Genomic DNA, 12386 nt, shown 5'->3' on the forward strand with positions numbered 1-12386 from the left:
ACGGCTAGTATTGAGCTGCCGATTGATCCCATTTAGCACATCTTTAGTGCCCCCAACACTCTGAAGACTAAAGACCATATCTGTGGAAGGTGTCTCCAGTTGAGCCAGCTTGAGCGCTGGTTTCAGAGTTTGAGCTCCAAGCTCTACAATGGTACATTGGCAAGGCTGAAAGTTACATGGATGGCATATTTTTGGAAGAGGTCACCCTGCATCTTAAGGAAAGGCATTCAGTGAAGGAATGGGTGACAACCAGGCAGAGGTAGGTGGGGAAACCTCAGAATGCATCTCGCTCCAAAACTGTTACACAAAGTTGGAAAATGATTGGGATAAATTGTATGTCTGAGGAGTCAAACCAGAGTAAAGGTCCCTCAGGTGGACAGAGGAGGAGCAAGAATCTAAGCGCATTAGTGGTAGGAGACTTGATACTGAGGGGAATAGATAGGAGCTTTGGTGCCATAGACATAAATCCAAGGTGACGTGTTGTTTCCCTGGTGTCAAGGTCAAGGATGTCACAGAATGGTTACAGTTCATTCTAAAGGGGAAGGTAAATAGCCAGAGGTCATGGCCCACATTGGTACAATGGCATAGGTAAAAAGATGGATGAGGTCCTGAAACATGAATTTAGCAGATTAAATGGTGGGACATCTAAAGTAGTGATTGCTGGATTACTTCCAGTGTCACATGCTTGTGAAAGGACGATAGGTCAGATACATAGCTAAAGACAGGGCTTTGGATTTCTAGAGCACCGGGATCACCTCTGGGGAAGGTGGAACCGATATAAGTTGGTATTGGTATTGGTTTATTATTGTCACTTGTATCAAGGTACAGTGAAAAACTTGTCTTGCATACTGATCGTACAGGTCAATTCATTACACAGTGCAGTTACATTGAGTTAGTACAGAGTGCATTGATATAGTACAGGTAAAAACTTCATTACACAGTGCAGTTACATTGGGTTAGTACAGAGTGCATTGATGTAGTACAGGTAAAAACAATAACAGTACTGAGTAAAGTGTCACAGCTACAGAGAAAGTGCAGTGTAATAAGGTGCAAGGTCACAACAAGGTAGATCGTGAGGTCAGAGCCAATCTCATTGTATAAGGGAACCGTTCAATAGTCTTATCACAGTGGGGGAGAAGCTGTCCTTAAGTCTGGTGGTATGTGCCCTCAGGCTCCTGTATCTTCTACCCGATGGAAGAGGAGAGAAGAGAGAATGTCCCGGGTGGGTGGGGTCTTTGATTATGCTGGCTGCTTCACCAAGACAACGAGAGGTAAAGACAGAGTCCAAGGAGGGGAGACTGGTGTCTGTGATGCGCTGGGCTGTGTCCACAACTCTCTGCAGTTTCTTGCGGTCCTGGGCAGAGCAGTTGCTATACCAAGCCACAATACATCCAGATAGGATGCTTTCTATGGTGCGTCGGTAAAAGTTGGTGAGAGTCAAAGGAGACAAACTGAATTTCTTTAGCCTCCTGAGGAAGTAGAGGCGCTGGTGAGCTTTCTTGGCCATGGCATCTACGTGATTTGACCAGGACAGGCTGTTGGTGATGTTCACTCCCAGGAACTTGAAGGTCTCAACCCTCTCGACCTCAGCACCATTGATGTAGACAGGTGCATGTACACCGCCCCCTTTCCTGAAGTCAATGACCAGCTCTTTTGTTTTGTTGACAATGAGGGAAAGGTTGTTGTCATGACACCATTCCACTAAGCTCTCTATCTCCTCCCTGTACTCTGACTCATCGCTGTTTGAGATACAGCCTACAACGGTGGTATCATCTGCAAACTTGTAAATGGAGTTAGAGCAGAATCTGGCCACACAGTCATCAGTGTATAGGGAGTAGAGTAGGGGGCTGAGGACACAGTCTTGTGGGATACCACTGTTGAGAATAATTGTGCCGGAGGTATTGCTGCCTATCCTCACTGATTGCAATCTGTTTGTGGTGGATGGGTTGCATCTGAACTGGAACAGGTCCAATATCCTTGCATGAAGATTTGCTTTAACTGTTAGGGAGGGATTAAACTAATTCAACAGGGGAATGGGGCACAAAGTAGATGTACATTTGTGGGGTAGGTACAGTCAAATAAAGAAAGAAAAGTTCAGTGACCAGAGCAAATGTAGGTGTAATAAAGCACATGCAAGGAATGGAAGGCTAAATTGCATCTATTTTAATGCAAAGATTAGTAAAAATGATAAACTGAGACCATTGAACGGCGCATGGGAATATGATACAGTTGCTGTCACAGAGGCACAGTTGAAAGAAGGGCAGGACTGGCAAGTCAATATTCCAAGATTTAGAATATTCATGCATGACAGGGCTGGGGGAGTGTAAATGAGGAACCTGCATCACCATGCAAATTTGTGATAAGCAGATATGCAAACAACTTACACAGAGGTGTAAGAGTGATAGGGTTATAATAGCAAGGATTTCTAACTTCCCCAATATTAACTGGGATCACCGAAACATAAAAGGATGTCCACAAGAGCTTTTTGAACTAGTATGTAGATAGTACTATTGGAGAAGGGGCAATACTAGACCTAATCTGAGGGAATGTAAGCAGGCAGGTGGTTGGAGTGTGAGTGGGAGAGCACTTTGAAGTAGTGACCATAAGGTTCCAGGTCGTTATGCAAAGTGATAAGGATGGTGCAGAAATTAAGATCCTGAACTTGGGGGAAGCCCAGATTTCAATAACTTTGGACAGAACCTGGCAAAAGTTAGATTGGGAGTAACTACTTGCATATAAGTCTACATCCAAAAAGTGGGAGTCATTCAAAAGTGAAATTATGAGTTCAGGACCAATGTGTTCCCATTAGGGTGAAAGGTAAGGACAGCAAGTCCAAATAAGCCTGGATGTCAAGGGATATTGAGGGTTGGATAAAGAGGCACGTGGCAGGTATAAATAACTGTACACCTGGGATCTGTGCTGGGACCTTTACTGTGTCACAACTGTAGAGGAGGCTTGACCCAAAAGCAGAGCAGCGGAGACAACTTAGCAGTGAATGATGACTTTAATAATAGACCACACAATAACAAGCCAAGAGGGGCCCCGAAACGGGAGAGAAGGGAAACTAAACACCGCAGGCAATAAGGTAACCCAAGGCAGGGAGAGTAAAGCTGGGAGCAACTAGTTGGGACTGGCTGGTTTGATGAGTGAACAAGGACTGTGGATGAGAACTGGGGTTAAATAGGCTGCCAGTGATGAGTCTGGAATGAGGAGCAGTTGAATCCTATTAGCTGGGTGGAGACTGGCAGATGCCTGCACATGCAGGCTGGGAGGTGTCTGTGGGAGTTGGCCTGACATATTGTTTCTTTTATATTACCGTACATTAACAATTTGGATATGAAGACAGGAGGTAAGATTAATATTCCTACAGATGACACAAAAATTAGTGGCATTGTTGATGGTGAGGACAATTGTATGCTACGGGATAATATTGAATCAATCTGATAAGATTAGAGTCTCCTATAATTATCACACAGTTTTTTTTACATGCACACCCCCATGTTTGACCTGATACCATGAGATTACACTTGTTCTCTCTCATGCACAGAGTGCACTTGTGCACAGAGCTTTTTCATACCTGCACACAGAGCACGAACACAACCTGATCTCACCCAGGTGGAATTCACTCTCAAGCAGAGGGAACAGGGTGCACAGGATTTTAGCTGTGCGTTACTTTTTGCAGCATGAACCAAGTGCTTTGTTCAACAACCTTTGATAATATTTTACTCATCATTCATACATCGTGGCTGCATTCTCACCAGTGGACCCGGCTGGCTCTTCGTCGTTTTGGCAGGTCTCGGCTTCCAGCAAATCTGAAGTGGATTCCTCTTGGCTCCCTGAACTCCTCCTCGGTTTGGACAATGAACCGAGCGGCAGTCTTGACAAGGTGCTTTGTTTCCTTTCTGTAGGATGCTGAACCCAGAAACACAGCATTAGTTGTCGTGGAATTAAAACCAATATCAGAAAATAAGCAGTTCTGTTCAGGTCCTTCATCCACCCCAAAACATCCCCTTCAAATGAAATGGTTCTACCACCAGCATCCATTCCGAAGGATCCCAGGCACTCCACACTCCTGTCTCTTGCAATATATTCAAATTTAATATAGAGGTGAGATACCAAACCAGCTTGTAGTCGGATAAAGGCATGAAGGTGTCAGTGCAGATTATCAAGAGAGAGACCATTCCCTTTGCAATTCCCTAGTCCATTCTTCCACCTCCAGCAACCCCCCGAATCTTGTGGCATGTTCCATGCAACCACAGAAGATGTGACAACTGCCCCTCTACCTCTTCCCTTCCCATCATCCAGGGGCATAGGTCTAAGATGAGGAGTAAGAGGATTGGGGGATCTGAGGAAAATATCCTTCACCCAGAGGGTGATTGGAATCTGGAACACACTGTCCGAGAAGGTGCAACGCAGCTGGAGGAACCCAGTGGGTTGAGCAACAACGGTGAGGGAGGAAGGAATTGCCAATGCTTTGGGTCGAAACCCTGCAAGAGGACTGAGTGAGGAGAGGGGCCATCAGGTGACTGGTGGACCGAGGATGGGTGAAGGATGACGGGCAGATTGAGACAGGTGGGGGAGGGGGTGTTGTTGGGAGACAGACGCAGGTGGATGATAGGTGGAGGCAAGCAAACAAAAAGGGACGCTGGTGGGGAGAGGGGAGGGTGGAGGTGGAGACAGCTGCAAGGGTGATATCAAACATCACTCTGTCCAAGATCTTCATCACTTCTTATATTTTCATACATAGCTAAGTTTCAACTTATAAACCATAAATAGGGACAGGAATAAACCATTTGACCCCTCATGCCTGCTCCACCATTCAATAAGATCATGCCTGATCTTTTACCTCAGTGTCACTTTCCTGTACTAAGATTCCCTTAATACCCAAAAATCTATTGACCTCTGACCTGAATATACGCAGTGACTGAGCCCCCACAGCTCTCTGAGGTAGAGTATTCCAAAGATTCTTTGGGTGAAAAAATTTCTTCTATCCTTGCCCTGAATGGTCGATGCCTTATTTTGAGACTGGGACTTAGTTTTCCCAGCCAGGAGAAATGCTATCCCATACATACCCCATATGTTCCAATGACATCACCTGTCAGTCTTCTAAATTCCAACAGATATAGGCTCAGTCTGCTTAATTTCTCCTTCTGTGACAAACCCACCATCTCAGGAATCAATCTGGTGGTTTCTCCCTGCACTTCCATTATTAGAAATGAATCCTTCCTTGGGTAGGGTGACCAGGCCTGCACACAATATTGCAAACGCAGTCACACCAGGGCCCTACGCACTTGCACTTTACTCTATATTACTCCAGTATAGGTGTACAAGGTGATAAGAGGCATAGATCGAGTGGACAGTCAGAGACTTTTTCCCAGGGTGACAATGGCTAACACAAGAGGGCATAATTTTAAGGTGATTGGAGGAAGGTACGGGGGGGATGTCAGAGGTAAGTTTTTTTTTTACACAGAGTGTTGGTGTGTGGAATGCACTGCATGCAGAGGTTCTGGGGGCAGGTACATTAGGGACATTTAAGAGACTCTTAGATAGACACATGAATGATAGGAAAATGGAGGGCTATGTGGGAGGGAAGGGTTAGACAGATCTTAGAGCAGGATAAAATGTCAGCACAACACCATGGGCCGAAGGGCCTGTACTGGGCTGTAATGTTCTATGATCTATTTAAATCTTCTTGCAATAAAGACCAACAAACCATTTGTGTTACTAATTGGTTGCTATATCTGTGCATTAACTTTCATGTACAAGGACACCCACATCCTTCTCAACACCAACACCATTCTATTTCTCACTATTTAAAGAACACTCTGCCTTTTTAGTTCTTCCACCAGAGTGGATGACCTCACATTTCCACATTATATCCCATGTATTAGAATTGATAACAGCTCTGTGAAACACTTCAGGATGTATTACAATGTTAAAGATGCTCTATCAAGCCATTGTTCTGTGCTCTTTACTCACCCTGCTGCTTCCTGACATCAACGAGGATCTCCTGGATCTTGAGGTTGCTGTGCGTGGGCTCAGTCTGGGGGATTGATTTAAGTTAAAGGGGGATTCGTTCATTCCTACAAAATAGACAACCTGTTTACTGAAACCATTGTATCTTTCTGCAGATTACCTATCACGTCAGTTTAAACAGCTCAACCATACAACCCAGTATTAAAGATAGAAAAGCAACCAAGAATTCACACAAAATCATTTCATCTTGGGATTTCTCCCCATCTTCTGTTCTCTGTCATACCTTCCTGTTCACTGTTACGTTCCCACATCAATACGTCACACCATTGCGCTCCTGTTGCCCTTTGCTCTCTGCCCTCTCCACCTCATCTCACTCCTTCTCCTTATCATCCTTCCCTCTCCCCATCACCCTTCCCACTCCCTTTCACCCAACTCTTCCTTGCTACAATCTTCATCAACCCCTCTGTCTCCTTGTTCCTCTTCCCATCACCTGCTCCTTTTCCCCGTCTGTTAATAATCTAGAATCTAAGCAAAGAACTAAGCAGGTCCTTGCTTAGCACTGAATTGCATTCCCAGAAAGTGTGACGTAAATTGAAACAACGCCAAATGGATCCTTTTCCTAGGCCAACAGTCAAGTCAAGAGACAAGTGACCGACTGGACAGTGGGGGATGGGAGAAGGGGATAGACCTGAGTCAGAGGGTAGTGGATTGGACGAAGGATAGAGGGTAAATAAAGGACTTGCCTTTGTGGCATTCTGGTCTGGTGTTGCTCTGAGCTCAGAACAATGACTCAGCTGATGCCGTTGCCCAGTAACACCAGACAAGGTAAGCAGTGATGGAATCACTTTTGGAATTAAACAACAATGAATAAACAAGGCTAAGCAAGGGCTACCTGTACTTGCAGCAGTGACGATCATGAAACGACTCAATAGTCATAAAAGTCTATCGGGTTCATTAAATGCCTATCAGGCAAGGAAGTCTGCCAGTCTGCCGTCCTTACCCAGTCTGGCCTATGTGGGGAATCGTCTCTCACAGATCGGTTAGAGTTTTTTTTGAAGAGGCAACCAAGAGGTTTGATGAGGGCAGGGCGATGGGCATTGTCTATATGGACTTTAGCAAAGCCTTTGACAAGGTCCCGCACAGAAGGTTAGTCTGGAAGATTAGATTGCATGGGATCCAGGGAGAGCTAGCTGAGTGAATACATAGTTGGCTTTATGGTAGGAAGCAGAGGGTGATGATAGAAGGTTGTTTTTCAGACTGGAGGCCTGTGACTAGTGGTGTGCCACAGGGATCAGTGCTGGGCCCGTTGCTATTCATCATTTATATAAACGATTTGGATGAGAATGTACAAGGCATGGCTAGTAAGTTTGCAGAGGACACTGAAATAGGTGGTATCATAGGCAGAGAAGATGGTTACCAAAAATTACAGGGGGATCTTGATCAGCTAGTAAGTGGGCCGAGGAATGGCAAATGGTCAAACCAGGGTAGGACTTTCATGGTGAACAGCAGTGTTGTAGAACAGAGGGACCTAGGATTACAAGCACATGGTTCCCTGAAAGTGGTGTCACAGGTAGACAGGGCATTGAAGAAGGCACTTGGCCCGCTGGCCTTCATTAGTCACGGCATTAAGTATAGGAGTTGGGACATTACATTGCAGTGGTACAGGATGTTGCTAGGCCGTACCTGGAGTACTGTGTACAGTTTTGGTCACCCTGTTATAGGAAAGACACCGGTAAGCTGGAAAGAGTGCGAAGAAGATTTATGTGAATGTTGCCAGGACTTGAAGGCTAGAGTTATAGGGAGGGGGTGGACAGGCTAGGACTTTATTCCTTGGAGTATGGCAGGCTAAGGGTGAACTTATAGAGGTGTATAAAGTCACGAGAAGCACAGATAGGGTGAATGCACAGTCTTTTGTCCAGGGAAAGGGAATCAAAAACTAGAGGGCATAGGTTTAAGGCTAGAGGGAAAAGATTTAAAAGGGACCTGTGGGGCACCTTCTTCACGCAGATGGTAGTGCATATGTGGAACGAGCTCCCAGAGGAAGTGATTGAGACATTTAAAAGAGATTTGGACAGGTATATGGATAGGAAAGGTTCAGAGGGATATGAGCCAAATGGGGGCAAATGGCACTGGCTTAGGATGGCATCTTGGTCAGCATGGACAAGTTGGGCTGAAGGGCCTGCTTCTGTGCTGTACAACTCTATGACTCTATATGTGACCCAGACCACAGCAATGTGGTTGACTCCACTGGCCCAGTAAGTCACTCAGTTGTTCCATAAACATTATGTTAAAACAGAGAAGGTATAAAACTAGCCGGAACACCCTGCATTGACCTAGGCACCATATTCAGACAATGCAGTCACTCCCAGATAACCTCACAAAGTGCTCCTCACAGAATCACACCTTACGCACAATCCTCAATCACAATCCCTGCGTACATCCCATCCCACTGGTAGGACACACCCACCAGAGGGGATGGCACAGTGATATACAGGTAGGAGGGAGTAACACTGGGAGTCCTTGATATTGACTATAGACCCCAAGAGATCTCAGGTCACTGTAGACAAACCTCCTTCTGATTATCACCCACTCTATCTCCTCAGCTGATGAAGCAGTGAACAACACCAGGAAGAATTACTGAAAGTAGCAAGGCTCAGGATGAACTCTGGATGGGATGTGGTTAATGTCTAAGATCAAGAATAGTTTGGTAGCAAAACCACTGACCCAGCTGGCTGAGTCCTGAAGGTCAGAGCTACCAGAATGGGTCTGTGGCAGAGAGTGAGTGAACCAACATGAGGCATAAACCTACTTAGCCACGTCCTTACTTGTCTATCTGTGGCAGATGCATCTGCCCATGGTAACCTTGATAGAAGTGACCATTACGTAGTCCTTGTGGAGATAAAATCCCACCCTCACACTGAGGACATCCTCCATGTTGTGTGGCACTGCAGTGGTGCTAAACTGGATAGACTCAGAACAGATTTGATATGTTGGAACTGGGTATGCACGAGATGCCGTGGATCATTGGCAAATGAAACTTACTCTAGCACCATCTGTAACCTAATAGCCAGCACATTCTTCACTCATTCATTGGAGACTTCTTCTTGACAAAATCCTTGGAAGAAAGCCTTATCATAACCAAGATCCTGTTTGCTGGTATGGCAACTATATTGGAACATCTCGGCCAGATGCTTGGTAAGTTCTGGGGTGCAAATCTTCAGTACTACACCTGGAATGTAGTCTGGTTCCACAACATTTGCTGTATCCAATGCTCCCAGCAATTTCTTTATATCATGTGGAGTAGATCAAATTGGTTGAAGGCGACCTTCTGTGATGGTGGGATCTCATTACTATCCACCAGGGGATCAAACCTGATTCAATGAGTAGTGCAGGAGGATATGCTGGCAACCATACCAGGAACACCTAAAAATGATGAGCTGCCAGCCTAGTGAAGCTGCAACACGTGAGTGCTGAATAGAGACCACAACATGAAAATACAGAAGCTTTATGATCCCACAATCAGATCAAAGTCCTACCACATCCAATGGTGAATGGTGGTGGACAATTAAACTGCTAATGGGACAAGGAGGCTCCAGAAACATCCCCATCCTCAATGATGGCGGAGCCGATCATCTCAGTACTAAAGATGATCGGTGGAAATGTTCTCGATAATGAAAATCAAAAAACTGCAGATGCTGGAAATCTGAAATAAAAACAGAAAATACTGGAAGCACTCAGCAGGTCAGGCAGCATCTGTGGAGAAAGAAACAGTTGACATTTTAAGTCCTGCACCCTTCTTCATAACTGGGAAGGAGATAAAGTTAGTTAGTTTTCTGCAGTAGAGTGGGTGGGGGAGAGATGGGTAGAGATGGCTGAGAGCAGGGGTGCAGGAAATAAATTAAATGGAGTCAAGGGCTCTGCCCACCATGGAAGAGGGGAAGCCACTGTTCAGGAAAAAGACATTTCAGAGGCACCGATGAAGAATATATTATCATTGGAGATGGGGGAGCAGGGAGAATGGAACAGAGTCCTTGCAGGAGGCAGGATGGGAGGAAGCATAGACAAGATAACTGTGGCAGTCTGTGGACATGTAAATGGATGCTCATGGCTAGAGAGTCACAACCATATTCTGCCAGAAGAGTCAAGTGGGTGATCCATCTCAGTTTCCTCCTGAGATCCCACCATCATAGAAGGCAGTCTTCAACAAATTCGATCCATTTCATATGATATAAAGAAATTGCTGGGAGCATTGGATACAGCAAAGGTTGTGGAACGAGATGACATCCCAGGTGTAATACTGAAGACTTGCACCCTTGAATTTACCATGCCTCTGGCCAAGATGTTCTAGTACAGTAACACACTGGTAAACAGGGTCTTGGTTATGGCAAGGACTTCTTCCAAGGATTTTGTCAGGAAGAGGTCTCCAATGAAGTTAGAAACAAAAACAGAAAATGCTGTATATACTCAGCAGATGAGGCAGCATCTATGGAGTGTGAAACCAGGTTAACATTTCATGTCTATGACCATGCAACAGAATTAAAGTAATCTACCCCAAACATTCATCTGCTTCTCTTTCTACAGATGCTGCCCAGCCTGCTGAGTATTTCCAGAAATATCTGCATTTATTTCAGATTTCCACTTTCAGATTTTCCTTATCCATTGGAGGTAACTTTACCTACTCCTTCCATGCAATTCATTGCGCACGCAGTTAAGAATGTTGAAATTATAAAGGAGGCATTTGGTGTCTTTGTGGGCATAAATCCCGAGGGCCTGTAAACATGTATCCTCAACTGCTATGGGAGGCAAAGAGGAGATGACTGGGGCCTTGACAGAGATATTTAAACCTTTGTTGGCCACAGGTGAGGTGCCAGATGACTGAAAGACAGCTAATGTGCTAGCTTTCTTCACAAAGGACAGCAGTGATAAACCATCTAGTTGAACATCACTGGCAGGGAAATTACAGGAATAAATTCTGAGGGACAGGATTAATCTACACTTGAAAAGGTATGGATTGATCAGGGATATCAGCAGGGATTTGTTGGTGGGAGATCCTGTCTGAATAATTTAACTGAGTTTTTTGAATAGGTAACTAAGTATATTGATGAGGGCAGTGTTGCTTATATGGACCACATTTCCCCTTCCATTTCTCCACCATCACCCCCTCCCCACTAATCTGCCACCCTTTCCCATTTCTCCACCCCTCCTCTTCCATTCACCTCTCTCCACCCATCACAATTATCCACTCCCCACCAGTCCCCCACTATGAATCCCCTTCCTCTCCCAGCCAATTCCCCTCCCTGTCATCCACTCCCTCTACGTCCCCTCCATCATCCTCTCCCTCTTCACCCCCTCCCTGTCATCCTCTCCCTCTACACCCCCTCCCTGTCAGCCACTCCCTCTACATCCCCTCCCTGTCATCCACTCCCTCTACGTCCCCTCCCTATCATCATCTACTCCCTCCCTCTGTCAACTCCCCCCCTTTCCTCATTACTCCCCCTCCCTCCACCATACTCACTTCTCTTCCTGTCATTCTCTCCCTACTTCTTTCAATCATTGAAACCTTCCTGTCCAATTCACATCCACAATGCTCCCTGTCCCTATTCCATTCGCCATGAAACCCCCCTTCCATCAACCCACTTTCCCTCACCCCATCGCTCTCCCACTAATCCGCTCCCTTTCTCCTGCCTATCCCTGCACCCACATTCCTTAGCAGCCCCACCTTTCCTTTCTACTTCCCTCTTCCTATTAACTCCACCCCACCATCTTCCTAAAAATGAGATCTCTCTCTCTCTCTCTCTCTCTCTCTCTCTCTCTCTCTCGTAAGGTCTCTTCCCATGTTGTTTACCTCTCTTATTTTGGTCTCTGTCCTGTGCTGTGTGTGACATCGTGTCTTTAACTTCCTGCGACAGTAAAGCATCACAGTTCCAGTTTTTATATGTTTTTGGAGCTGGGCGAATCCCTAGAAGAAAGAAACAAGGTTTAGCATGGGTCTGATGTCACAACATGAGGATCGTGTGGGAAAAGGGAGACACACATAAATGGAGCAGGAATGTTTCCTTTCACAGCAGTTCTCAGAATGTTGCAGTGTGAGAGTGCGGGCTTCAGTGGGGAGTCTGTGGGAACTTCTCAGTACTAACCTTTGGTTGGACAGTGTGCCATTGGTGCCAAAACCAAGCTGCTGGAGGAACTCAGCAGGACAGGCAACAACATTTGTGGAGGCAAAGGGATAGTCGACACTTTGGGTCGAAACCATGCAACGGGACTCATGATGCAGAGTCCTGATGCAGGACTTTGACCCAAAACGTGGACTATCCCTTTGGCAGTCAAGACCCTGCATCAGGACTTGAGGCACCAACTATCGCTTGTCTCCACAGATGCTCTCTGACCTGATGAGTTCCTCCAGCAGCTTG

At 45.7% G+C, this 12386-nt stretch overlaps 1 protein-coding gene across 1 annotated transcript in view; it reads right to left on the reverse strand.

Moving 5' to 3' along the window:
* LOC127585436 (protein FAM227A-like) overlaps positions 1–12386 on the reverse strand; it is a 55663-nt gene that overhangs the window by 13437 nt on the left and 29840 nt on the right. Inside the window, exons 9-11 of the mRNA XM_052042863.1 lie at positions 11822–11935; positions 5980–6083; positions 3759–3912 (exon numbers count right to left, since the gene is read on the reverse strand). Coding sequence (XP_051898823.1) covers positions 3759–3912; positions 5980–6083; positions 11822–11935 — 372 coding nt within the window. The remainder of the gene's footprint in view (positions 1–3758; positions 3913–5979; positions 6084–11821; positions 11936–12386) is intronic.

This window comes from Pristis pectinata, chromosome 33 (genome assembly GCF_009764475.1).
Source record: "Pristis pectinata isolate sPriPec2 chromosome 33, sPriPec2.1.pri, whole genome shotgun sequence".
Taxonomy (NCBI): Eukaryota; Metazoa; Chordata; class Chondrichthyes; order Rhinopristiformes; family Pristidae; genus Pristis; species Pristis pectinata.